The sequence below is a fragment of the Pleurodeles waltl genome, chromosome 4_2, assembly GCF_031143425.1.
Source record: "Pleurodeles waltl isolate 20211129_DDA chromosome 4_2, aPleWal1.hap1.20221129, whole genome shotgun sequence".
Lineage (NCBI taxonomy): Eukaryota > Metazoa > Chordata > Amphibia > Caudata > Salamandridae > Pleurodeles > Pleurodeles waltl.
Window position 1 is genome coordinate 670,211,640 of NC_090443.1, and position 24,370 is coordinate 670,236,009.

General features: G+C 43.2%; 1 protein-coding gene across 1 annotated transcript in view; it reads right to left on the bottom strand.

The window, feature by feature from the left end:
* AK5 (adenylate kinase 5) overlaps positions 1 to 24,370 on the bottom strand; it is a 2,252,667-nt gene that overhangs the window by 214,357 nt on the left and 2,013,940 nt on the right. Inside the window, exon 13 of the mRNA XM_069232252.1 lies at positions 6,468 to 6,659. Coding sequence (XP_069088353.1) covers positions 6,468 to 6,659 — 192 coding nt within the window. The remainder of the gene's footprint in view (positions 1 to 6,467; positions 6,660 to 24,370) is intronic.

A 24,370-nucleotide genomic window follows, 5' to 3' on the forward strand; every position in this document is an offset into this window, starting at 1 on the left:
CCCTTTGTTTTTAATCAAGTTGTTTTTTATTAGCTTTTAATTCACATTTGTTCATACATTTGGGTTTCATTTGCTTTTATTATTGAAGTGCATTTCATATTTTATACATATATTGTTTCATACATACATTTTAGGCTAGTTTTATATTATTATTTTAGCTTACACTTGTCTCCTACTGCCAAGAGGGAGGTGTGGTAAAGCACTTCAGGGCCCGCTTAGTGTCTCAATTTTAAAATTCACATTTTTGCTTAGCATTTACTGTGTGCTAACACGGTAGAGGATAGCAAATTAAGAACTTACCAGCGATGCTACACCTTTGGCGTAAGTGTGACAAAAAACCTAGAAAGGTTTTGCTTCAATAATCAGGTAGGAGAGTCTTATGCCTGTGTTAGACAGCCACACATTTAGAATTAGAAGAGGGGAGGAAGGTAGGCCTTGGAGCCTTGAAAAAGGCGGAGTGACCCATTGGACAGCTTTGAATTCCACTGAAACATGTCGGCTTACGAGAGATGGCGGAATCACTGGATTTCCATTTAGTATCCTGTTCAATTGCCTTCAATGATGGTATGGGACCCGATGCATAAAGAAATTTAGGGTACTCCCTAACCATTTTTAGCATGAACTGGACCTCTGCAATAGTCCAAATAATTTTATATTTAAGAGCTCCCAGATTCGGGTGAGCCCACTAAGGTGGCAGTGACCTACCTAGGCAGGACGAGAAACCAATCGGGAAGCATGTCACCATTGGCTGGGGCTGGGTGAGGTGTCTCTTATTATCTTTAATGACCCTGTATGGTAAACATTTTGATATAGGCTCAAGTGGCCCCTTAGCGTTCACATTTTTTGGTGAAGAGAGGTTCATCCCACGCTAACCAGGCTGACTCCAAGGGTTACTGGGTTGACCTCCTGTAAGAGCTACAGCGGCATAACAAGCTTCAGAGGCCTCCTTGCTACTGCACGTTTGGCCTGCTGCAACTGGATCTGCCTGGACCTTAAACTGGATCTGCCTGAACCCTGCTGGCCTCACTTGGAATGAGTCCATGATCCCCAGGAGATGCCTTCCCAGTTTCAGGACCCTTGGACTCCTTGCAGTGGCGAAGGGAGAGTATGCGCAAAGACTCTGCTGCCTAAGACAGCCTCCAACGTGAAGCTCCAGTGAGGCTGTTAGTGCTACTACAACGACCCTCAGTGAAGCTTAGCTCCTCCTCGCATCCTCCTCTAAAGTAAACAGAAATCTTTGTGCCAGAATTAGAAAGTAACTTTTCAGCTGAACTAACCTGGTCCCTATAGCTGACTCACGCTCCATCGTGGTCGGCCTGAAGTTGATGCATTCCCTAGGTCTAGCACCACAAGATGACTGTAGTGGTGCTTTGTAAAAAAAAAAGAAATTGAATATCTTTAGTTCTACTAATTGGATTTTTATCATTCTGGTATAATTATATTCATTACGATTTACTCTTTGTTTCTTTATTGGTTTATCGGGGTGCCTCGAGGGCTGCACACATCCATTCCTACACTCAACATGATCTCAGTAATTTCATGGAACGTTAATGGGCTCCTAGACCACATTAAACGGACCACAGTACTTCGATACATCAAGAGGCATGCCCCGGGGGTGGTCCTACTGCAGGAGACACATTTACTGGGGACCCGCTGTACCTTCTTGGGACATTTTGGATATGACAGGGTCTACCACTCTGGTTTCATGCGTAGGTCCCGGGGAGTGGCCCTGCTGTTACACAAGTCGTTACCACTGACAAAGGTTCATGAGGACCCGTTTGGGAGGTACATTGGAGTAGAGGGTCAGATAGAGGTCAAGCAGTACAATTTAGGGTCCTGCTATATTCCCCAACATCTTTTGCAGTCTATCTGTGGGGAGATTGGATCGCTGTTGGCGTCGCTTCCGGCCAGCTTTACACTGGTCTGGGGAGATTTCAGTGCGGTGCTGGATCCACTCGGAGATGTCTCAACAGAACCCAGTTCCACCCAATGCCTCCGATCTGCATGCCTTAAATGCTGGCGGACTCATGGGGTCTTTGTGATGCATGGCGGGTCTGGCACCCGCATGAGCGTGCCTACACCCACCGGTCTGCTGCCCATCACACCGTGTGGGTCCCAGCAACGGACGTAATAAATTTGAGGTCTTTTCTGAATCTCCCCAGGGGTGTATCCAATCATGCACCAATGCTGGCGGATTGGGGTGCTGGGCACCAGGCACAGCGGCTGACCTGGAGACTCAACGCTTGGTATTTGAAGTCCCTAGAGTGTGCCAGCTTTGTTGAGGGGGAACTTAAAGCTTTCTTCTGGTGCAAAGAGGGTTCAGTGGGCTCGGTGGTGATGCTGTCGGTGGCATGTAAATCGACAATGTGGGGCATTATTAAAAGCTGCATCCCTGGCCAGAAGGGGTGCCAGAGGGCGAAATGTGTTCAGCTCGAGGCCAAGATACTAGAGTTGGAGGGACAGACCAGTCACTTTGATACACAGGAGGTGCAGCATCAACTGGCGCTGGCGCGGTCTGCACTACACCAAATATCCCTTGAGGAGATTAAGCAATGCTGGCAGGCATTGACCAGCAGAGTGTATGGGATGGATGAAAAGTCAGGAAAGTTGCTCTATTGGCTCGCAACACGGGGGTCATCAGCCAGGGTTGTGCCAGCCATATGCGATAGGGAGGGAAACAACCAAGTAAAATTGGCAGCGATATCTCAGGCCTTTGTGACCTACTATCAAGACCTCTATGCTAGAGACCCCCTATCGCATCTGGCAGAGGAGAGCTCCATAGTTTGGGACCTTCCGGTACTGACTATTACATCTAATCTTGTCCAAGACTTAGATCAACCATTGACAGCAGAAGAGGTAGACGCTGCAATATCTGAGCTTAAAGAGGGCAGGGCCGGTGTGCCGGATGGGTACCCAATTGAGTACTACAAAAGGTTCCGTTTATTGCTGCTGCCTCATCTCCTAAACTTTTATGCAGAGGTTCTGTCGAAGGGAGCTCTTCCCCCTGAACTAGATTGCGCCACAATCATAGTCCTGCCAAAGGAGGACTGTCCCTAGACCAGTGTGCATTCTATTGGCCAATCTCCCTCATCAATGCTGACATAAAGATATATGCCAAAATACTGGCAAAGTGTCTCACCCACACGCTGGCCCATCTAATTCATCCGGATCAGTGTAGCTTTATGCTAGGCAGGAGTATGCAGCTCTGCATCAGCCGAGTTCAAGTGCCCTTATCTCGTGGCTCACAGTCCAGTGGTCCCCTGGTCCTACTTCTTAGAGATTTTTGAAAGGCTTCCGACACAAACTCATGGGAATACATGGAGGTAATCCTAATACGTATGGGGCTGGGGCAGTTGCTCCGCTAAATGATCCGTATCCTGTATCAGCATCTCACTCCCCAGGTCCAGGTGAATGGAGTGCTCTCCCCTACATTTCCTATCCAGCGGGGAAAACATCAGGGATGTCCCTTATCCCCGCTGCTCTTTGTGCTGGCTCCTGAACCTCTGGCATGCCTGTTCTGGAATGACCCTCTGATGTGAGGCTCGAGATGAGGGGATGGGGTGGAGGATAGAGTGGCGCTGTACGCGGATGATGTCCTGATATTCCTGGAGGATCCACCCTCATTGGGGCCCAGATGTGTGGAATTATTGTAGAGGATTGAGGAGGTATCCAGGCTTCTAGTTAACACCAAAAAATCAACACTGGTGGAGGTAAGGGGGATACGGAGGGTCGACATTGGAGTCCCCAATTTTCAGTGCGGAAGAGAATGCATTTAAATACCTTGGGATCCAAATCTCCCTTCTGCCTAAATTAGCGTGGGTACTAAACTTTAGGGGCCTATCAACACACTTGGAGAGGGACCTGCAGCACTGGAAAGACCTCCCCTTAAATCCAATTGGGTGTACATTACTCCTTCCCCTCTACCTATATGCCTTCACGAACTATCACTATCAGATACCAAGGAAGTGGTTCCGAGCACTCATGTAAAAATTTACTAATTTTATATGGAACAGAGGGCGACACAGAGTGGCTTTTAATACAGTGAGGAAGTCTCCGTATGAAAGGGGGCTGGCGGTCCCTGATCTATATGTTTATTACTTAGCGGCTCAGGTGGTACCTATAATAATTGGTTTGCGGGGGCTGGGATGACTAGGTGTACCGGCTTGAAATCCACAAGGTGGGCTTTGGCGGCCTGTTGGGTATGCTTTATGTAGGTGGAGGCAAGATTCCTGATCAAACAACTTCATGTACCTGGGTGGCCGTGGGTTGCTGGAGGGTGGCCCTAAGATTAATAAAATGGGACCGACGCTGTACTCAAATGACCCCACTGTGGCATTGGGAATGGCTGCACCGACTTACTACACTTAAGTGGTTTCATAGCTGGGATTCTATAGGGATCACCTACTTGGGGGATGTGTACACAGGGGGTAGCCTTCTGTCATTCCAGGATCTGAGAGAACAATATGGGCTGCAAAAGACACAGCTCTTTTGATACTTGCAGCTGCGCCACACTTTGGGGGCTCACATTCCTTCAGACACCCAACTCCCTGACTATAACCCGCTTGAGGCAAAATTATTAACCGGGAAACTGGGGAAGAAAGCAGTATCCCAAATTTATAAGTCATTACTTACAAACGCCCCTGCGACAGAAGTGGGCACACTGGGGCAGGGAACTGGATGATGACGACTGGCGAGAGGCATCACTGGCCCCCAAGGAACTAGCCACCTCATACATTTAATTGCCTTCACACAACTTACTTAATCCCAGCAAGACTCTTAAGAATGTCCGCCAGGAAGCTGTCCTCCAGATTATTTCCATGTGATATGGGGTTGTCCTCAGTTACGGCCCTTCTGGGAGGGGGTCAGCAAAGAAATAGCAGAGGTCCTAGGGTGCCCCATAGACTTGAGTTCCAAAGTTGCATTGCTGGGGCTACTGGAGGATTTTGGTGGACCTCGAACAGATCGAACATTTGTAGGGGTGGCATGCCTCGTAGCCAAAAGGGATATAGCACGCGTGTGGAGGCAACCAAGAAGTCTTTCGTTGGCGGGATGGAGGGAGGAGGTGGACTGGTCCGTGCACCAAGAAAAAACAATCTATGCTGCCCCCGAGGGTGCCCAGAAAAACATGATAAAATATGGGGAAGTGTTGGACCTACCATGGAGTTCTCTTGTAATGTAACACTTAATGTTGGTGGACCAGTAATGAAATGCAAAACTTGCTATGTAATTTTTCAGCTATTGATATTGTCGGAGCATGATGTGTGTACACTCTTTCCAGAATCAATAACATCAATAAAAATGTGGTTATGAAAAAAAAATGCTGCTGAGAGGTCCAGCAGGGGTCATTTTCATCTCTATGGTCAAGAGGGCATTGTCTATGTGTAAATGCATAAGGTAGCAGTCTCCATGCTTCAGCATAATTTGGAGCCAGACTAGTAGAGTTGACTGCTTTTTCAATGCCAGTGCCTGGTGACTAATGGACTGAGAGCTGGTGAGGTCATCACTGTCTATGGGAGATTCCGGCCTGTCTTCAGAGCTTCTAGGAAGATGCATTGAGTGACAGACGCATTGACAATAATAAGTAGGAGTGAGAGAGCTTCTGTAGAGACAGCATTGATGAAGAACGAGGTTAAGACATCTTTATAAGAAAAGGTATTGAGGGAATCAAGTTTGCCAGTGAATTCTGCAAAAGATAAGGCGTTGAAGGATGATCATTTCCTGATTTTATAGAAAGGGGTGGGCGTATAAGATGATGCTGGCTTGGTGATGTCAATGCTGGGCTTCTGTTTTTTTCACTGAAGAAGAGGTTGATAGTATCACACTATTCTGTGGAGTGAGGAATACGTGCGACTAACTTGGGGTTAGTGCAGTGCTAACTTATTTACTTTTGCACTGGAAACACACCCTTTTCGTAGAACAATTAGTGCACTGCACTGCTTTTGCCACTTTGCAACTACTTGGGTAGATCAGTGCAAACATCTATATATTTTGAAGGAAAGCTCGACATAGTAAAATGGGCAGCCCGGGCTTTGCGATAAAAAACATAGTGCAGCACATATTTAATGTGTGGTGTATCTCTGGGTTTGCCTAGGTTTAGCAATTTGTACTGAAAGGGAATGTTTCCACAGATCCTCTGCTAAGCAGCGCAAGCCACCCACAGCTGGTGAGCGGCTGCGTATTGTGCAAGCAGCCTTTTTAGTGCGCCAGAGCAGGGGATGACAGCAATACAGGCCATTTCTAATACATATGACGGTGCTGTTTTCTCTGCCATACAAAAGCAACTCGGCAAAATTGGTGGCGGTTCTTTGCTGTGCAAAAAATAATATATGTGGGGCAATGTCTATGTTTCTTCAGCAAAATACTGTGTTAAACATATCAACGATAAGCTCGTTTTCGTGGAGTAAAACACATTCACCACAAGCAGAGGCAGAGGGATCTTCAACCAAAACACAATATCAATTATTTACCTTGCACAGCAATGCCTTTGATTCATAATATGTGATGACAGGTTCAGTGACTTGGAAGTAAGTAGAAACTCGTTTTCTGATAGATTCCATGTTTTCTGAAACGTCCTGACTGGTTTTGCTCCTCTTAAGCAAACGTCTCATCATAGTCTCAGCAGAGCAGTCCATGACAAGTACCAAAGATGGCTCACTCACCTGGAAAAAACGGGAAAGCATGCAATGATTTAGTTGCTTCTAACTAATGGATGAGCTGGTGTTTATATATATGAAAACAAGCTGGGGAGGCGCTGATTGATAATACAAACCAGGAACAACACGTGGGGGTTTGCATCTTTAAACTGCACTTCACATGTTTACACTAACATTTCACGTATTCATATTTTTAGGCGTAAGCACCAGGTAAATAAACACGGTCGGAATTCAAACCCAATTCATCAGGTACCAGGGTCACCAGTATAGCCAGTAGTCTAGATTCTATGTCAGGACCGGAGGCTCAGATTATGCTTCTCTTTCTATGCTTTATTACAAACAGCAGCCAATAGGAGAAGATGTTATTAAAACCAAAACATATCCCAGAGTTCCAAGATCTAACGTCATAACCATAGAGTATACAGTATATAAACATCCGAGGCCAATGAACTTCCTCTTTCTTTGCAAAATCTCAGTCAGTAAAAGTCAATAAAAGTCTATCAAAAGCAAACCCGCAGATGAACTTGAATTCAACATCCAAGGAGAACAGTAATCCCAAGACAGAAGGACCTCAAAGAATCCATCGAATTCTAGCAGACATCATTTCTGGTCAAACCCTAGAAAAAAGGGGAGTAGAAAAAACAATCATACCATATGGGCAGAAAATTCTGGAATCAGTAAATATGTTTAATATGCCACATCAACTGGGTGGGTAATACCATAAGGCAATAAATAAAACAATATATTTAACTCATAAGATGCTGTCTTATTGGTAAACTTAGGGAGGGATAATCCTTCCCTTCGTGTCCTTAATAGAATTGAAAATTCTTGACGCGAAAGCTCGAAAATGTTTTATTCTATGTCAGGACCGGAGGCTCAGATTAGGCTAGTTCAAAGCTGATTTACCACTATCGATGCAATGTATAAAATAGGTTTATAATAGAAGGTCTTAAATGTGGATTCCGAGGACCAGACCGCTGCCTTCACAATATCCTCTAACCTTATTCCCAAATTAAATGATTTTGAGGCCATATCACCGCAAACTGAATGTGCTCCAAAAATGGAAACATCAATTCCTGCTTCAGAAAGAAGCCATCTAGTCCATCTGGCCAAAGTAGCCGATGAGACTGGATTAAAAGTTTTCTGAAGAGCAATTAATAATTGACCCTTAGGAGCTCTCCTGAATTTGTCTGTGGCAGCTTCATAAGCTTTTAAACAACACACAGTTGGGAATTATGGGGAAAAGCCGGATAAGACACAGACTTAGTGCCTGTCTTAGTGCGTCTGGAAATAGAAAAAGAAACCCCATCAGGGGAAAAACTCCTTCCTGCCAAGACAAGAGCCCTAACATCTGACACCCTTTTGCAGGAAATGAGGCACAGCAACAGAGTAAGTTTAGCCTAAAGTTGTTTACGTGACAGGAATCTATTATCTGGCCAGGAGGAAATAAAGGAAAGAACCACATTAATGTCCCAAAGAGACGAATATTGAGGTAAAGGAGGATTAGATAGACGGATGCCTCTCATCAACTTGCAAACCACAAAGTGTTCACCAACCGGTTTACCCAAGACTGGGAGGTGGCCAGCCGATATAGAAGATCTATAATTATTAACAGACCAATAGGCTAATCCCGATGCAGCAAGTGATGTCAGAAAGTTAACTAGAAGATTGACATCAGCATTAAAGGGATCTGCATCCCGTTCCGCACACCAATGAACTTATCGCTTCCAGGTAAGGTGGTTTATGTGTGTTGGATGACCAGGCCTGGTGAATGAAGTTGGAAGCTTGTTCAGAAATGCCTGGCAAGAGCTATTGTTGCCGGAAAGTCTCCATGCCACCAGACGTAACTTGCCTGACACAATTAACGGATGGGGAATCCCAAGAGGGTCCAGCAAGAGATTGTCCTGCGGAGGGATCAGAAGGGGAAAATCCAGAGCCATAGGGAACCAGGCTTGAGCTCTCCAAAGGGGTGTTACTAGAACAATCTTGGTTCCCTGATGGCGAACTTGAGTCAAGACTCGAGGGATCGTGCTGAACCGGGAAAGGCATACCCCTGATGCAGAGACCAGTCCTGAAGAAAGGCATCCGTGGCCATTGCTTCTGGATCCGGTCTCCAGCTGAAGAAGAGGAGAAGCTGGCAATTCAGTCTCGATGCAAATAAGTCTATCGTGAAAGGACCCCGGTTCCAGTTCAGATGAAAGAACACTTCCGGAAGGAGCTTCCAATCGCTGCCATCCAGAAGGAATCTGGAATTCCAATCCGCAACTGCATTGTTCACTCCTGGTAGGTATTCCGCAATGACAGAAATGCAGTGATGGAGACAAAATTGCCAGAACTCCATGGCTATCCGAGCCAGGGTCTGAGATCTTGTGCCCCCTAGTTTGTTCACATACCTGACCGCCGAAATGTTCTCCATCCTCAAAAGAATGCAACAATCTGATTTCAGGGGTGATACACTCCGGATCGCAAAAGAGCCGTCCAGAAGCTCCAGACAGTTGATGTGGAGGTGGAGTTTTACCATTCTAATATGGCAGATGGGTTAGAGTACTAAAATCAACTGTGAAAAAACAAAAAGTGTATGTAGAGAGTGAAAAATAAATTGACTAGTCCAGCAGCACTTTGCAGCTGCAAACCTTTTATTATTAAAACACAAAATGAAAATGATGGGGAGCAGAATGGTGAGGGCAAAAGGGAGCATGGGGGTAGAGGTGCAAAGGGAAAAGATTGTGAAACGGTAGGAAGGAGGTAGATAAAGGTGGGGAGAGCATGATAACACATTGGGCAGTTTTACACAGAATTGGTGCGGCGCTGCACTATGTCACTTCTGAAATGCAGGGAGGCACCGTATTTACACAAATACAGTGCACTCATGTGTTTCCCCTAGTGCTGGTGCTAAATTTAGCTGCCAGCGCCAACACAACGATTATTGCACCATAGCACAAAGGTGTCTGCGTTGAAGGGGATGATTCTTTATGGAACACCTTCCTGCACAATCTACAATGGTGATTTGTTACTTCTATGTGTGCTGCAGTAGCAAATCGTCATTATTGGATTATTTTTTTATGTACATGAAGGAACACCTTCCTGCACATAAACAATCGTTTCAAACTCCTCACACACATTCAAGGAACTAAACAAATTAAGTCCTATCTATCTGAAGAGTCGCATCTCCTTCTATCAACCACCCAGACACTTCACCTTTGCAGTACTCCCACTCCCACTCGCACACATCACACACATACAGAGAATTAGATAAAGAGGACAGGCGTTCTCTTACATTGCTCCTAAAGCATGGAATGGCCTTCCTCTCCACATAAGAGCCTCCTCCTCTCTTCTTGAATTATGCAAGAAGCTGAAGACCTGGCTTTTTAATTAACCAAGCTACGATAGGCAGGGCTAGGCACATACACCTGCTCGTCACAGTATATCCTTGCGATTGGTAGTGTGTTTTTCAAATACACATAACATTATATAAAGCAGCACAACAAAGATAATTAGTCCGTGGCACCCACTGACAGCTCAGGGCAATTATGCTGATGATTAATTCTCACAGGTAGCTCTGAATAGAGGTGTTGAGACGTGTGCTGCAGTCTGTAGAGATATGAGTGACATTGTACACAAGACGTTCTGTTAAGTGCCAAGAGAGGCCTCTTTTGACATGAAGATTTGAGGCAAAGGATCTATAGTAGTACAGTCATTGTGAGCAGTCACTCATGAGTACTACACAGAGAAAATACCAACTATTTGTGCTGGCACCCTGGAGGGGGCTGTTATTTTGCTATGCAGCCTGCAGTGTGCCACTGCTCAATTCACAAGTGTTATGGCTTTTTACCAGATTTAGTGATTCTTAGAGTGTACTGCCTATTTGGCACACATCTCTTGAAAGATTTAGAATTTTGTTCATCCTGGTCCCACTAAGAATTTCTGAATCCCGTTCCAGGCTCATTAATTGGAACTGTTAACTTGCAGGCTGATTCTCAGAATCAGCATCAATCTGCCCACATCCTCTCAGTGTAACCAAACCTCAGCTGTCCATGCTCTAAATAACTTTACAAATTGAGTGATCCTAAGACATACATCACTTCTGTCCCACGTAAACTATTCTCCACAGTTAGGAAAAGGTTGGTTATGCTGCAGGTTGCTATTATTGTGTTCACTGTACAAACTGTGCAGCCCTAAATAGATTTTTGTACATAAATAACCATCAATCATGTTTGAACTATGGTATTTTGCTGCTGCTCCATTGCGTTTCCCGGAGGGTGTCAGTGGATATGGGCATAAAAATCATACTGAGAGAGAAAGGAAAGACCATGCACTCATTACAAATAATGATATATTAGAACATTGAAATGTTGCTAGCTCCACTAATGATAATGAACTTGCTTAGGTAGTTTAGACCTTCGTCTCCAACACTCCAATGCTTAACTGTTTCTTTATTTCAGAACATTGTACTCTCAGTGGGTGGAATGTTCTAATAACATTATAGGCCTTCTGTCTCCGACTACATTGGTTGTTACAGGTCCTCTCCCTTGTTAGAGACCCTCGGCATTGGGCTGTAATTCTGTATGAAGGAACTGCATCAATTAAGAGTGCCAGCCATTAATTACCACTGCTACCCACAGGAAAATGCTTTGAAACCTATTTCAACCAGTACATGTTGACCTTGGAGGCCCCGTTTGATGTGCAAGAGTTATCAAAGCCTGATAGAAAGACTAAGTGAAGCCCACACCTTGAAGTTACCTGCAGCTTCAAATGTACGACAAAGATGCTGCAGGATTTGTAACTTACAATTGATCGATTAGTAGTGTCCTGTGAAAATGATATCAAACACCTGAACCAACAGTTATGATGAATGCAGTGTTATTGAAGATTCTACTAAAAAGGTGGAATGAGCAAAGCTTGCTGTGACTGGATAATTTTAGGATAAGAACAAGAACCTTGAGAAAGATATCGAGTTCTCTTAAGCATCTAGATGTCAAATGAAGAAAGAAAATTGGACAATGTGGATGTATTCCTTATATTATTGCTTTCAAATTTCCTATCAGTCTAGTCTATACTGTGAAAAGCAAGACTGATTTAACAAAAATGCTATTTGGAACGTTAGTTAAATTTCTGAAGTTAAAAAAGCTACTAAATAGAGGCACCAAAAGCCTATACGTCCGCTAAAATATTCACCAGAGTGAATCCCCTCCAACGACATTGTCAGCACCTACTTGCATCATCCTACATGTTGATGCTGATGATGATGTTTGGACCACTTTCATGGGATGGGCCCTATTTCTGAGACCAATATTTTCTAATTCGGAAACACAAATGTGTCAGATTCACAGTCACATTGTGCAAGATCGAATAAGAGCAATATTCTATTCCCTCTCTCATTATTCCCTCTATTGACCACATACACAAACACATGCCTTCCAATGGCAGAAATGAGACAAGGTCAATGGGGAAAGAGAGAAACATGGACACAGGACATCACACTCTGCTGGTCTTCTTTGTCTAGGGTCAAAGTAGGTTGTAATTTCACTGTACAAGACAAGCAACTTAAGCAACTTATCTCTGAAAATAGGTTGTCATGGTAAAATCATATACCTAAGTAATATTTTTCTATAGCCAACTTTCTGTGTTTTGTTAGAATATGGGGTATCAATACAATACAAAGGTATCAATACAAAGATTATTAATAAATATATATATATATATATATATTAGTTATATTTAGGATCATGTTTCCATAGGAAAAGCGTTTTTTGACTTGTTATATCTTTGGTACCGTTTGACGAATCCTCATGAAATTTTTCAAAAAAAGTTTAGTGGTGATTTTCGTTGCTCATGGAAAGCTTTGGGGTAATCCGTGAATTAGGGGCCGAAAAAAGGGGGTTCAAAAAAGGTTGCGTTTCCAATGTTAATTTCCATTGCATTCTTTAAACACAACTACAGGCCGAACCACTGGATGGAATTACACCAAATTCGGCAGAAAGCTAGCTGTCAGTATGCAGATTACACTTTTGCTTATTTGGTGTGAATCTTTTCTGTAGTTTTTGAGATATTTAAGGGAAAATAAATTTGTTTGTCTCTGACCACAAATATTTTGCAAAATTCACGATCTTTTTGCAAATATGCGTGCAAAAAGAAGCGTTGTAATTGGCGGACTGCAACCTGACTACAAACCTGGGGCTGCCATTTTACTTCACGGAACATGGTCCCCAGAGGTGAAAATCCAAATTGTAAGTGGCATAAGGAGTCAGGGTGAAGATACCCTGACCCCAGGGGTGTGATATAGGCATGTTTTAGGTGCAAATTCTGGGTTTAAAATAATTTTGCATTGTCATGCATGGTATTTGTGAAAATTCGCGAATTTTCGCTAATTATTTGTGAATATGGAAAAATTTGAAAGAAAAACCAGAGAATCATTCAAACACTAATTAATTCTCTCATATATGCATTCAGAGACTCATGCGTCCACTCACACACCCACTCACTCATGTAACCCAACACCCACTCAGACTCTCACAACCACTTTCAGAACCACTCAAACACTCACGCACCCACCCACAGATCCACTGACAGAGATAGGCCCTGTGGCCAATCTGCGCTGCCCACAACCAAAGGACGTGCGTGGCGTGGGGTTGGGCGGTTATGAGAGCTTTTCTTCAAGGTCTGGCCACAGGCAATGCCTAGTAACCAACCCATGCTGTGCACAGCCGAAGGCCGTGCGCAGCGGGGGTTGCAATAACGTATAGTATTTAAAATTGCTTTAAGTTCAAAATCCATAGAAATTTACTGAAAAAAACAAAGGTTACAGGGACGTTATAGTTAGGTTGTGAATTTACTCAGCAGTTATAGTTAGAGTTCTTTTATAACTTGCCACCTAAGGTAAGGTAACTGTAACTTGCGCCTTCAACTATAACATCCCTGTAATCAGTTTTTTCCAGTGAATATATATATATATCCACTCCAAAGAAAACATAATATATGTAAATCAAAGTCTGGCACTCCTTGCAAAAATATATTGGCCTTCATTTATTCCAAAAATCCATAAAGCAGAAACATAGGGCAACGCGTTTCAACCTTCACGGTCTTCTTCCTTGGCCCTCCTTGCAATACATATCTAACAAAGGCCTTTGTTAGATAAGTATTGCAAGGAGGGCCAAGGAAGAAGACCGTGAAGGTTGAAACGCGTTGCCCTATGTTTCTATTGTGCTATTCCACTCTATGCCACTCCACTTCACGCAATGCCACACCACTCTACGATATTCCAGCCTCCACCACTCCACTCTACACCATTCCACTCTATGCTATGCCTCTCTATACCACCTCAGCCACTTCTCTCAATGCCACTCTACTTATGCTCTTGTACTTTACTCCATCCGACTTTATGCCAGCCTACCCCACTCCATGGTGTTCGACTGTAAGCCTCTCAGACTGTATACCTATCCTCTCCACCACTCTACAACACTCCACTCTATATTATTCCACTCTACGCCACTCAACTCTATGCCATTCAACTGCATGCTACTCCACTCTATGCCATTCCACTCTATGCTACTATAGACTACGCTATGCCACTCTACGCCCCTCTATTCTATGCTATTCCACCCTATGCCACTCAATTACCACACTATGACGCTACACTGTACAACACTCTCCTCCACTGTACTCTATGAACCTCTACTTAATGACACTCCACATGGCAACACTCCACTCTATGATTTGAAACACATTTTAATTACAAAATAAAGACCATTGAAATTCAGTGATAAAATTAAAGGTTAAAACTTAGCTATGGTTAGGCAAACTTTACTTACACTTTCTATACAAGCGAAATTTTAACTGCACAAACATAAAACTGTACAGAGGTGCACGAGTTATAGGAATTTGGAGGTGGTGCATACATTATAAATTTAAAGTGTAACTATAACTAACTTCTGAGGTTTGTGTAGTTTAAGGTTGGTTGATATAGAAAAAATAAATTTCTAGCAAATTGAAGGTGGTGTATAAATTAGAAATGTAAGGCATAACTATAACTTTAGCATTTCTAATGTTTGTGTAGTTTAGGTTTGGTTGGTATAGAAATAATAAATAAAGTTTTCCTAACTAAACTTTTTCACTGCAATAAAACAAAGGTTGAAGTGACATTATAGTTAGGAATCGTAATTATTTCTTACTTTGCATTAAAAAAAACTTAGGATATCACTCAAAAAAGGTTAACATACCATTACAGTTAAGTAAACATTTCAGTGACAATGTAACGTTTTAAACTAAAAAAAACACTGACATTCACTAATTATAGTTGTCTCTAGTACCTATAACTCATGCCCCAAGGTAACTAAGAGTCACACCCCAGCAATTCACACTCTTGTCCTCAACAATATCATTTCAAATGTTAGTGTTGCAGTGATGTTATTAATGATGTTATAGAACATATCATGAATGATGTAATATGAGGGGTAATTAGCAGTGCATGGTGAAGCCATGTGTTATAGTTACTTTAGGGCATGCACCAAAGTTTCTTAGTAAACCAAAAAAAAGACACTCCTAATTATGACTAATTTGCCACTGTGTAATTATAGCTGGGTCAGAGTTTTCATAGGCAAGGCAATTTTGGTGCTGAGAAACAAATTTAGATGAAACTTTCCAAAACAGAAATTCATCCACTTTTGGTTCTTCAAGGAAAGTTTTGCGTTGATTTGTGAAATGAAGCCAAGAAAAAGGATAGGGGGACCCAAAAGTGCCAATTATCACAGGAATGTTTGCTCTCCAATACAGAAAAACACATCTGAATCGAATCACATCAAATTTGGCAAAAAGTTAGAACTTTACTCAGAAAGTGCTCTTTTTGTGATTTGTGTAAATACATTCAGCCACTTTCAAGAAATGACTGTTTAAGCAGGGGCTCATGCTGGGCATGAAGTGGTTAACCCTCTGAAAAAAATTAGGTATGTCTGGATGGTTGGTCCCATAGGAGTCCAGCAATAACAAAAAACTAAAGAAATCGACCTTTCTGATTCCCTGGGGAAGCTTTTTACTTGTTTCAGCACTGTGGTACTAATGCTGGTACTGTTGTTCTGAATGATCTCATTGACTAGCCCCAACACTGAAGAAAATCATTCACCCACCATTACAGGATTCTTTGCCTTGGACCAGTTTCCAGGAAAACAATTCAAAATGCCATATACGAGGGCACGGTGGGCAAACCCTGACACGTAGGGCCACGTGGAGGTCCCAAACATATCCTTCCTTTAGTTAAATTAAAGAAAATTATTTTAAGTCACTAGTGCCGATGTACCACAACACGGTATCCAGTGAGGCCATGTAGTGCTTTCCTCTTATCTAGTTTCTAAGCACTAACATAACACACCAGAAATGCACTTCTGAGGTCAAAGAAGACTTTTATTGTTGTTAATTCTTCCCCAACCACAATTTTTATGTATGACGAATTAGTAGCTTTCAAGCCCGCGTTAATCAAACAAAATATATCAGTTTGCAATATACACAGCAGGTTATATTTATAAGATATTGAATGCAAAGCAAAACAAATACTTCACCGTGTGGGAAACTATTTACAGCTTCATCTTTCTAAGGTCTGCAAGCTGATGACCCCTTGTCAGCCGCGAGAAAGAGATTCATCTACCCACACGGGATTGCTGGCAGCTGGCGCCAAGCTCCAGCACGAGGTCCGGCAGATTCGAATCTAACCCTCTGCAGCCTGTTACATTCGTTACAAAGGTGTGCCCCCTCCTCTCAGACCTGGGAAACTGAGCAAGCCTTTTGGAGACTGGCCAGGTCTCCAAGACTACTCCTGTTCCCAAGCTCAAGCGAAGAAAAACAACACCCATGTACTCTCTCTTATCATGTCTAGTCTACTGTGAGAAAAACATCTTGGTTCTCTGGTGCAAAAACACAGCTTGGAAAAATACAGCTTGGATTCCCAACTGCAATGTCTAACTCCACGTTAAAGGCAATGGGCAGCTAACCTAAATATCAAATGCAATGTCTAGTGTCATGTCAAAGCCAATAGGCAGCTGAGCTGAATACAAAATGCAATGTATAATATCATGTCAAAGCCCATAGGCAGCTGAGCTGAATATAAAATGCAATGTATAATATCATGTCAAAGCCAATAGGCAGCTGAGCTGAATATAAAATGTAATATATGATATCATGTCAAAGCCAATAGGCAGCGGAGCTGAATACAAAATGTAATATATGATATCATGTCAAAGCCAATAGGCAGCGGAGCTGAATACAAAATGTAATATATGATATCATGTCAAAGCCAATAGGCAGAATATCTAATAGCATGTCAAAGTCAATAGGCAGCTAAACTGAATACATCATGTCAAAGTCAATAGGCATGCAATGTCAAAGCCAATAGGCGGCTAGACTGGATACAGCATGTCAAAGCCAATAGGCAGAATACAGAATGTAATGGCTAATGCAATGTCAAAGCCCATAGGCGGCTCAACTGAATACAGAAAGTAATGGCTAATGCCATGTCAAAGCCAATAGGCAGAATACAGAATGTAATGACTAATGCAATGTCAAAGCCCATAGGCGGCTAAACTGAACAAAACATACCATGTGCTACTGGTGAACATTGAGCAACTAATATGCGTAGTGGTCAAACACAAAGTCATTGGTCAAAACAAAATTTAACAAATGGCAGTACAGGCCACCTCTAAGATACTGTGATACAGCTACTATAGTACCAAAAAAATGGCAAGGATCAGGCCAGAGGCCAGACCCTTTGCCAGCTGTCATTGTGCAGGCCGTACACCATGCACAGTAGGGGTTGGTCACCTGTAATGGGTTCAGCATGGGGTCAACCCACCACTGCGTACTGCTGAAAGCTGTGCACAGCGGGCTGGGCTCCTTGGGGGCTGAATGAAATGGAGTGTTCGGCACATGCAGGCAGTTGACTGGATGCCTGTGCGGTGGGCTTTGGGTGCAGGGCCTAGCCAGATGCCAGTTCCTGCAGCGAACCCCCTGGTGGATGCAGCTGAAGGCCACGTGCAGCAGGTGGGTTTGCCGGCCCAGGGGGAAAGAGGGGGATTAGGTGGAAGGTCTGAAGACAGTGCACATCAGGAGTGCTTGCCACAGGAAATCTGAGGGAGTTGGATGTGATGCCTTCTTTGAACATGATCAGTAACCCAGAAATTCAATGAAAATACCATTGGGTAAGGTGATGTTATAGTTAAGCATGGTAATCTTAACTTGCATTTCAAAAAACAGAAATTCACTGAAACACCATGGGTTAAAGTGAAGAGGCACAAGTTATAGTTAGCTCAATAAACTAATTTGTAAATTAAAGTATTTACATTTTTTAACTTTCATTTTTATATCATTTCAACACCTAGCTATAACGTCACTATAACCTTTGTTTTTTAAGTGAATTTCTGTGTTTTTTAAAATAAAAGCTAAGATCCCATTATCATACCTAACTATTATGTCACTTTAACCATTGTTTTTAAGCACACACACACACACACACATATATATATTCTTTCCTCAATGTTAGAATAGCTACCTCCAGCTGTGTCACTATATGTTCTCTTGTGGAAGTTGAATATTGTTTCTACTTGACTGCTGTGAACTGGAAACAGAGAACAATATTTACATCCTCTGAATATCTACACTTAGTAATGTGTGTGGATACTGGACTTCTAATACCTAATGCACTGCATAACAACTGTATATGTATGGCAATTTCATTTAAACTCATGTTCCATCACAGGGAATTTAGCAGAACATACAAACTCCAGTCATTAAGGTTCAAACCAATATACACATTTGTACATAGTTCATAACCTAATCACTCTTGACTTCACAACATTTCTCCAAGAGCCAAAATATAAATAAGTGAATTTAGAGAGCTCTAGATGCTGTAAGGTCAGCTGCAGAAACATTGTAGCACAATTTGCCTAGTATGGACTCCAACCACCACATGGGAAATTATACCTGAAGATCAAAGATGACCACTTTCTCTCTAGATGTGCGAGAGACTGCTGCATACTGGGAAACATACAAGTGTGTAGTAGTGCATTCTCAAAGTGAGCACAGCTTCAATCCAACCAGTGTCCACACTCTACACATACAGTAGGCTTTTCCTTTGCTGGAAAGCCCTAATTTTATATGATCTCCTGGTACTGCTTCCTTGCAAACAAATCTGTTGTGGTGATAAGCAGCACTTTCAGACCCCAATCTAAACACAATGAGTCTGTATAATGGACTAGGGAGTAAGCAACTGACCTATACCAAGAACATTTAAATAAAATGCATCACTAAATGATAGTGAAGATATAATACCTGCTTAAAAACATGTGAAAGAACCTAGAAATGAGCCTGAAATAGATATTGCTTCCACTGTCCTACTGATTACTGGATTGTTTGAAGCCCTGCTTGTACTGTTATGAAGGTCATGGCAGAGAATCCAGAGCAATCTTGGCTCATGAAAACCTAAATGCATCTGTAATAATCTGATAGTACCTATGGTATATAGATTCCAGCTCTTATTCAGTGCAGCATGGATAATGCACTCTGGCCCCTTTGGCATTTCAACTTGACAACCTTGATGTAAGCTAATTCATATTGAGTCCCACCATTCATTACATTTTTATCTGAACATTTAAATAACAAACAATCTTGCTTTTAAATGCTCACTGTATAGTGGCAGACATAACCTGCATGTCCTGCCATTAGTGCAATTACCCGCCCCTCCCCCGGGAGAACAAGCAGCTAAGCTGCATACGCTGATGGACGACAAGGATGCTGAGGAGCTTTCACTCAGCGGGGAGCTGGCAACAATGAGGAGGCTGTAGCGCGATGCAAAACCAGCTGGACTGTCTTTGTCTTCCTAAGAGCAACAGGCTTTTTGGGACTTCAGCAATTACGGATTGACAAGCCTTCTTGCCTAAGGGCCTGGATATCGATACAACTTCTGCAGTGCTGTGGTGAGTGTGGGCCACTACAAGGAGTAAGGGTGGTCCATGACTCACATGTGACTCACCCCTGGGCAGACCACAATCAGGGAAGCAAGCGGTCCTGTCTCTATAAAGTACCATATCGTCTGCTGCACTGAATTGCACATAACTGTGCTGTATTATAAGGTGGGATGTAACTTGGTCCAAGATTGGACTGCTGGTTGGGTGGACTTCCTATGGGGAGAATTCAGAAGTCAGACACCTTGGCACCGAGTAAGTCTGGAAGCAGCCCTACAATTAGTTGCTCTGAGAGGCAGCTGCTAGCTTAGGGTAGTCACTTTTTTACCCCTGCTCTTAGTGAGAAGTCCCCTCAGCGGCAGGCAAAGCGTCTTTATAACTCTAAAGACTGGTAGAACTGACAAAATTAAAACATTTGAGGCTTTGAAGGAGAATTAACCACTTGACCATGAGAACATTTCAACGGAAAACAGAGTTCAACTGGTGCAGTGCTGAGTCAATCCACCCCATCCCAGAAAATGAAACAAAAAGGAGGTCAAGTAAAAACTGCCAGTACCTGGGTGAGCCGTAAAGTGCGACATAAGGTGGAGTTTTTGGTTAGAGAGCTCCTCGGAGTAGAAAAGATCAGAGCTTCCAGCAGACAAACAGGGAAAGGGGGTGTGTGATGTTTCAGACCTCCAATTTTAATGGATTCCTTTTCAGGCTTAGATAACACAGATATTGATATTGTGGGATGCAGACCTGCTGCAACCACATTGGTGGGTACTATATTTTGATTCTGAGCAGTCCATAAGAAATATGTTCAAGATTATCTTAGCTGAAATCAAAGAGCTGAAAACAGCACAAGTGCAGGAAATTGCAGCTCTCTATGAGCACTTGGCAAAGATTAAGGAGTGTATGGCCCGGGTCCTGGACAGATTGAAGGAAGTGGAAGCCAGAATTTCAAACTTAGAGGACAAGGTGGTGTCTGTGCAACAAGAAGTTACCCAGCTGGGAAAGAAGGGGCGTCTCTTTGAAGACAAATTGCAGGACTTAGAGAAATATATTAGACAGTCAAACCTTAGAATCGTAGGGGTGCTGGAAGGGAGTGAAGGTCAACAGGTGCCTGTGTGGGTGGATGCTCTACTGAAGAAGGCGATGCCTGAGTAAGCAGGTGATTTGACAATCACTAGGGCACACAAGGTACCTGCTCAACATCCTCCCGCAAGCAATTTTGGTGAATTTTGCTGATTTTTTAGTTAAAGAGCATATCTTTTTGCATGCTACAGAAACAAGATCACTTTCAACCCCTGAGGTGTCTCTGTTTAAAATCTTTTCCAATATACCAGCACTTATAGTGCAGAGATGTACAGAGTTTGTTAAGATTGTTGATTCCTTTACAGGTAAGGACCTTCAAGCATCGATTGTCCAGCAGGCCAAGCTCATAGTCTTGGTGAAGGGTGAATTTCATATTTTTTCAGACACCGGGGAGGCACAGAACCTCCTGCAGAATGTATCCATTCAAGCTGCCCCCTAACCAGTTAATTGGTGTTTGGTTGCTACTGTTTCTTCTATGTGGGGCTAGTGGGTATGTTCAATATTTGAAAATGATTATTTGTAGGAATGGATGCTGTGATAAATATAGAGAATGCAGATATGAAATGGTTGGAACAAATGCATTTGTGGTGGTGTGTCCTGATATGCATTTTGTGGGGTGGGTGCAGGGGGTGTCCCCAGCTATTGCTGGGTTTTGAGTGCAATAGGGTGCAGTGCTATGGCACCCAGGGTAATTTGGGGTGAAAGGGAGGATGTGCTGGCAAAATTCTCCCCCAGCGGAGCATGGGGTAGGTGTCAGGTGGTGGTTGGTATTATATGGGTCTTGCAGTGGGAAAAATTGAAGAGTTCACAATTTTTTTTTATTTAGAGCCAGATTTTATAAATGGATTTGGGAATATTGCTACCAGCACAGAGCGTGTTAGTTGGGGCAGGAAAGCTAGGGAACATTTTGCAATTAGTGACGCAACATAGAGTCATTAGTTATGTCCATACAAGGTTCATGCAGGGTGGGAAAACACAGTGTATATTTGGGATGTATTGGAAGTCTTGGTATGTCTCAGGTTTGTTTTCCTTTAGGGAAATAGCCCACAGGTAATGATGATAGCACATTATTGTAGCACATTGCACTTTGCCATTTGTTGGTGTAGGTGGACCCTCCAGCTGCTATGTAAGGCGCTTAGGGCCAGATGTAGCATGCATTTTTGCAATTGCAAAAATGTATTTTGGTATGTATGAATACCAATTTGCGATTTGGTAACTTGTAACCAAATTGCAAACTGGAATTGCGACTACATACCGATTCGGTATTAGTGAGGGGCGTGTCAAGGGCATCCGTTTCTAATACCGAATTGCAGCGGTATGTAGGAATGTTTTGTGACCCAAATGCGGCCGCAAAACATTAGCATTTGACCACCTATTTCAAGTAGGTTCTTAAGGGACCCCCTTCCTCTTTGTGAATGCATATGAAAACATTTCGTAAGAGCAGGCAGTGGTCCCGCGGACCACTGCCTACTCTTAAAAAATGAAAAGAAAACTTTTCATTTTTCTTTTTTAAACGCATCTCGTTTTCCTTTAAGGAAAACGGGCTGCATTTAAAAAAAAAAAAAGATTGCTTTATTTAAAAGTAATGACAGACATGGTGGTCTGCTGAGCCCAGCAGGCCACCATCCCTGTTATTATAGCCATTCACAATGAATCACAAATGGCGACCTATCTCATGAATATTAATGAGGTAGGTCGATTTGCGAGCTATTGGGAATCGCTAAATGAAACTCCTGGAGTTTTGTGCATTCAAATAACAATTACATAATTGCAATTTGCAGATAATCGCAGTTAGGCAATCGCTATTTGGAAAAATTATACATCTAGTCCTTAATCACTTTACTAATTGCGTACAGTTTGCACATGCAGGAATGAGTTTACATATACTTTGGCAATGCATTTTATCCTATGGTGGCATAGGTTCATCCCTATTGTGTAAACGTTCCTTCTCTATTTTTTGCATGAGGAAGGGTACTAGGTATGGAGCATTTTCTGTTGTGGTGAGGGGGTCCCTCCAGCTGCTATGTAAAGCACTTTGTCACTTTACTGAAGACGCACTGGTTGCACATGCAGGAATATGTTTACATCTACTTTGGCAATACATTTTATATTAGGCAGCATGGGTTCAACCCTATTAGTACACCCCTTCTTTATTTTTTGCATGAGGGAGCAATTGCCAAGCAAGTAGCCCATCATATAATATATCTATATCAAGGGTGTATTTGAGGCGTTACAAAAAGTTCCAGCACCAGTGTTACCGGGGTGGATCATTAACCCACCATTCAGGCATATTTTGCATCTGCACTTTCTCCCTGTCTCCTTATAGGAGAATGGCAACTATTACCCATGTGCCTTTCGGAGTTTCCTTAGATGGAGGTGCATAAAGACAGTTTTCAAACTGTCTAATTTAATGCCAATGGCCTAAATAACAAGTGTAAAGCTCGGACAATCGAAGACCGGGTCAAGAGACAATCACCAGATATTGTGCTCATTCAAGAGATGCAGGCCCTCATTACAAGTTTGACTGTCTTTTTGCAAGACCGCCATGGTTGCCGGCCCCAAAAGACTTTCAGTGTTGGTGGCATCCCGCCCGCCGTATTAAGAGTCCACAATGAGGACTGCCAAAAAATAGCCAAAAATTTGACACTACCAGGATATTCTAGAGCGGGATAAGAGGCAGTCCCACCACCAGCACTGCCATGCCGAACACATTCAGCCCTCCAGATTATGACCCACAAATCAGCACAGCTGTCATTGCATGGCAGAAAATCATTGGTGGTGGGAACCGCTGCAATCAAAAACACACCTCCACCAGAACATAGCACCACACTGGACAAATCGAAGACCCCACACCTGACACATATACACACATCAAACACACCAACTGACACCACCATAAAACACACCCCCACACAACCCACAGCCCTTTGGAACCAAAATGACATACAATGACAGCGAGGAGCACACAAACTAAAGACACTGCACTCTTACACCATTCCCACTATCACACACAACACTCAGCACACACCACACAACTGCACCATTGACACAATGCACACATTGTTACAGCACACAAACACCGCAAACAACCAGCACACACAACCAAGCACCCCCACACCACCAAGCAACCTACACTGCACCCTTGCACACTACACACACCCCCACTCACAACACAACCACCATGTCCCACCAATAACGCCCACGCTTCACAGACGATGAGTTGAGGGTTATGGTCGATGAAATCATCAGGGTCGAGCCACAAATACTTGGAGCACAGGTCCAGCAAACATCCATAGCCAGGAAAATGGAGTTAAGGCAGGGAATCATCGACAGGGTCAACTCAGTAGGCAACCACCATGCACAAGGGAGGACATCCAGAAGAGGTGGAACGACCTATGGGGGAGGGTGCGTTCCATGGCATCCAGACACCAAATTGCTATGATGAAGACTGGCAGTGGGCCCCCAACTCCTTCCCTAGAGTTTGCATATTGGGAGGAGAAGGTCTTGGACATCCTGCATCCTGAGGGCCCGACTGGAATACCCGGAGGACTGGACTCTGGTAAGCAACTAACACTCCCCTAGCACTACTTTGTCTCATCCAGCATGCTACTCCACCACCCTATCACTCCCCAAATCACCCCACCTCCCACTACACCAATCCACAAAATCACCTAAAGCCCCTCCCCTGCATGCCACACC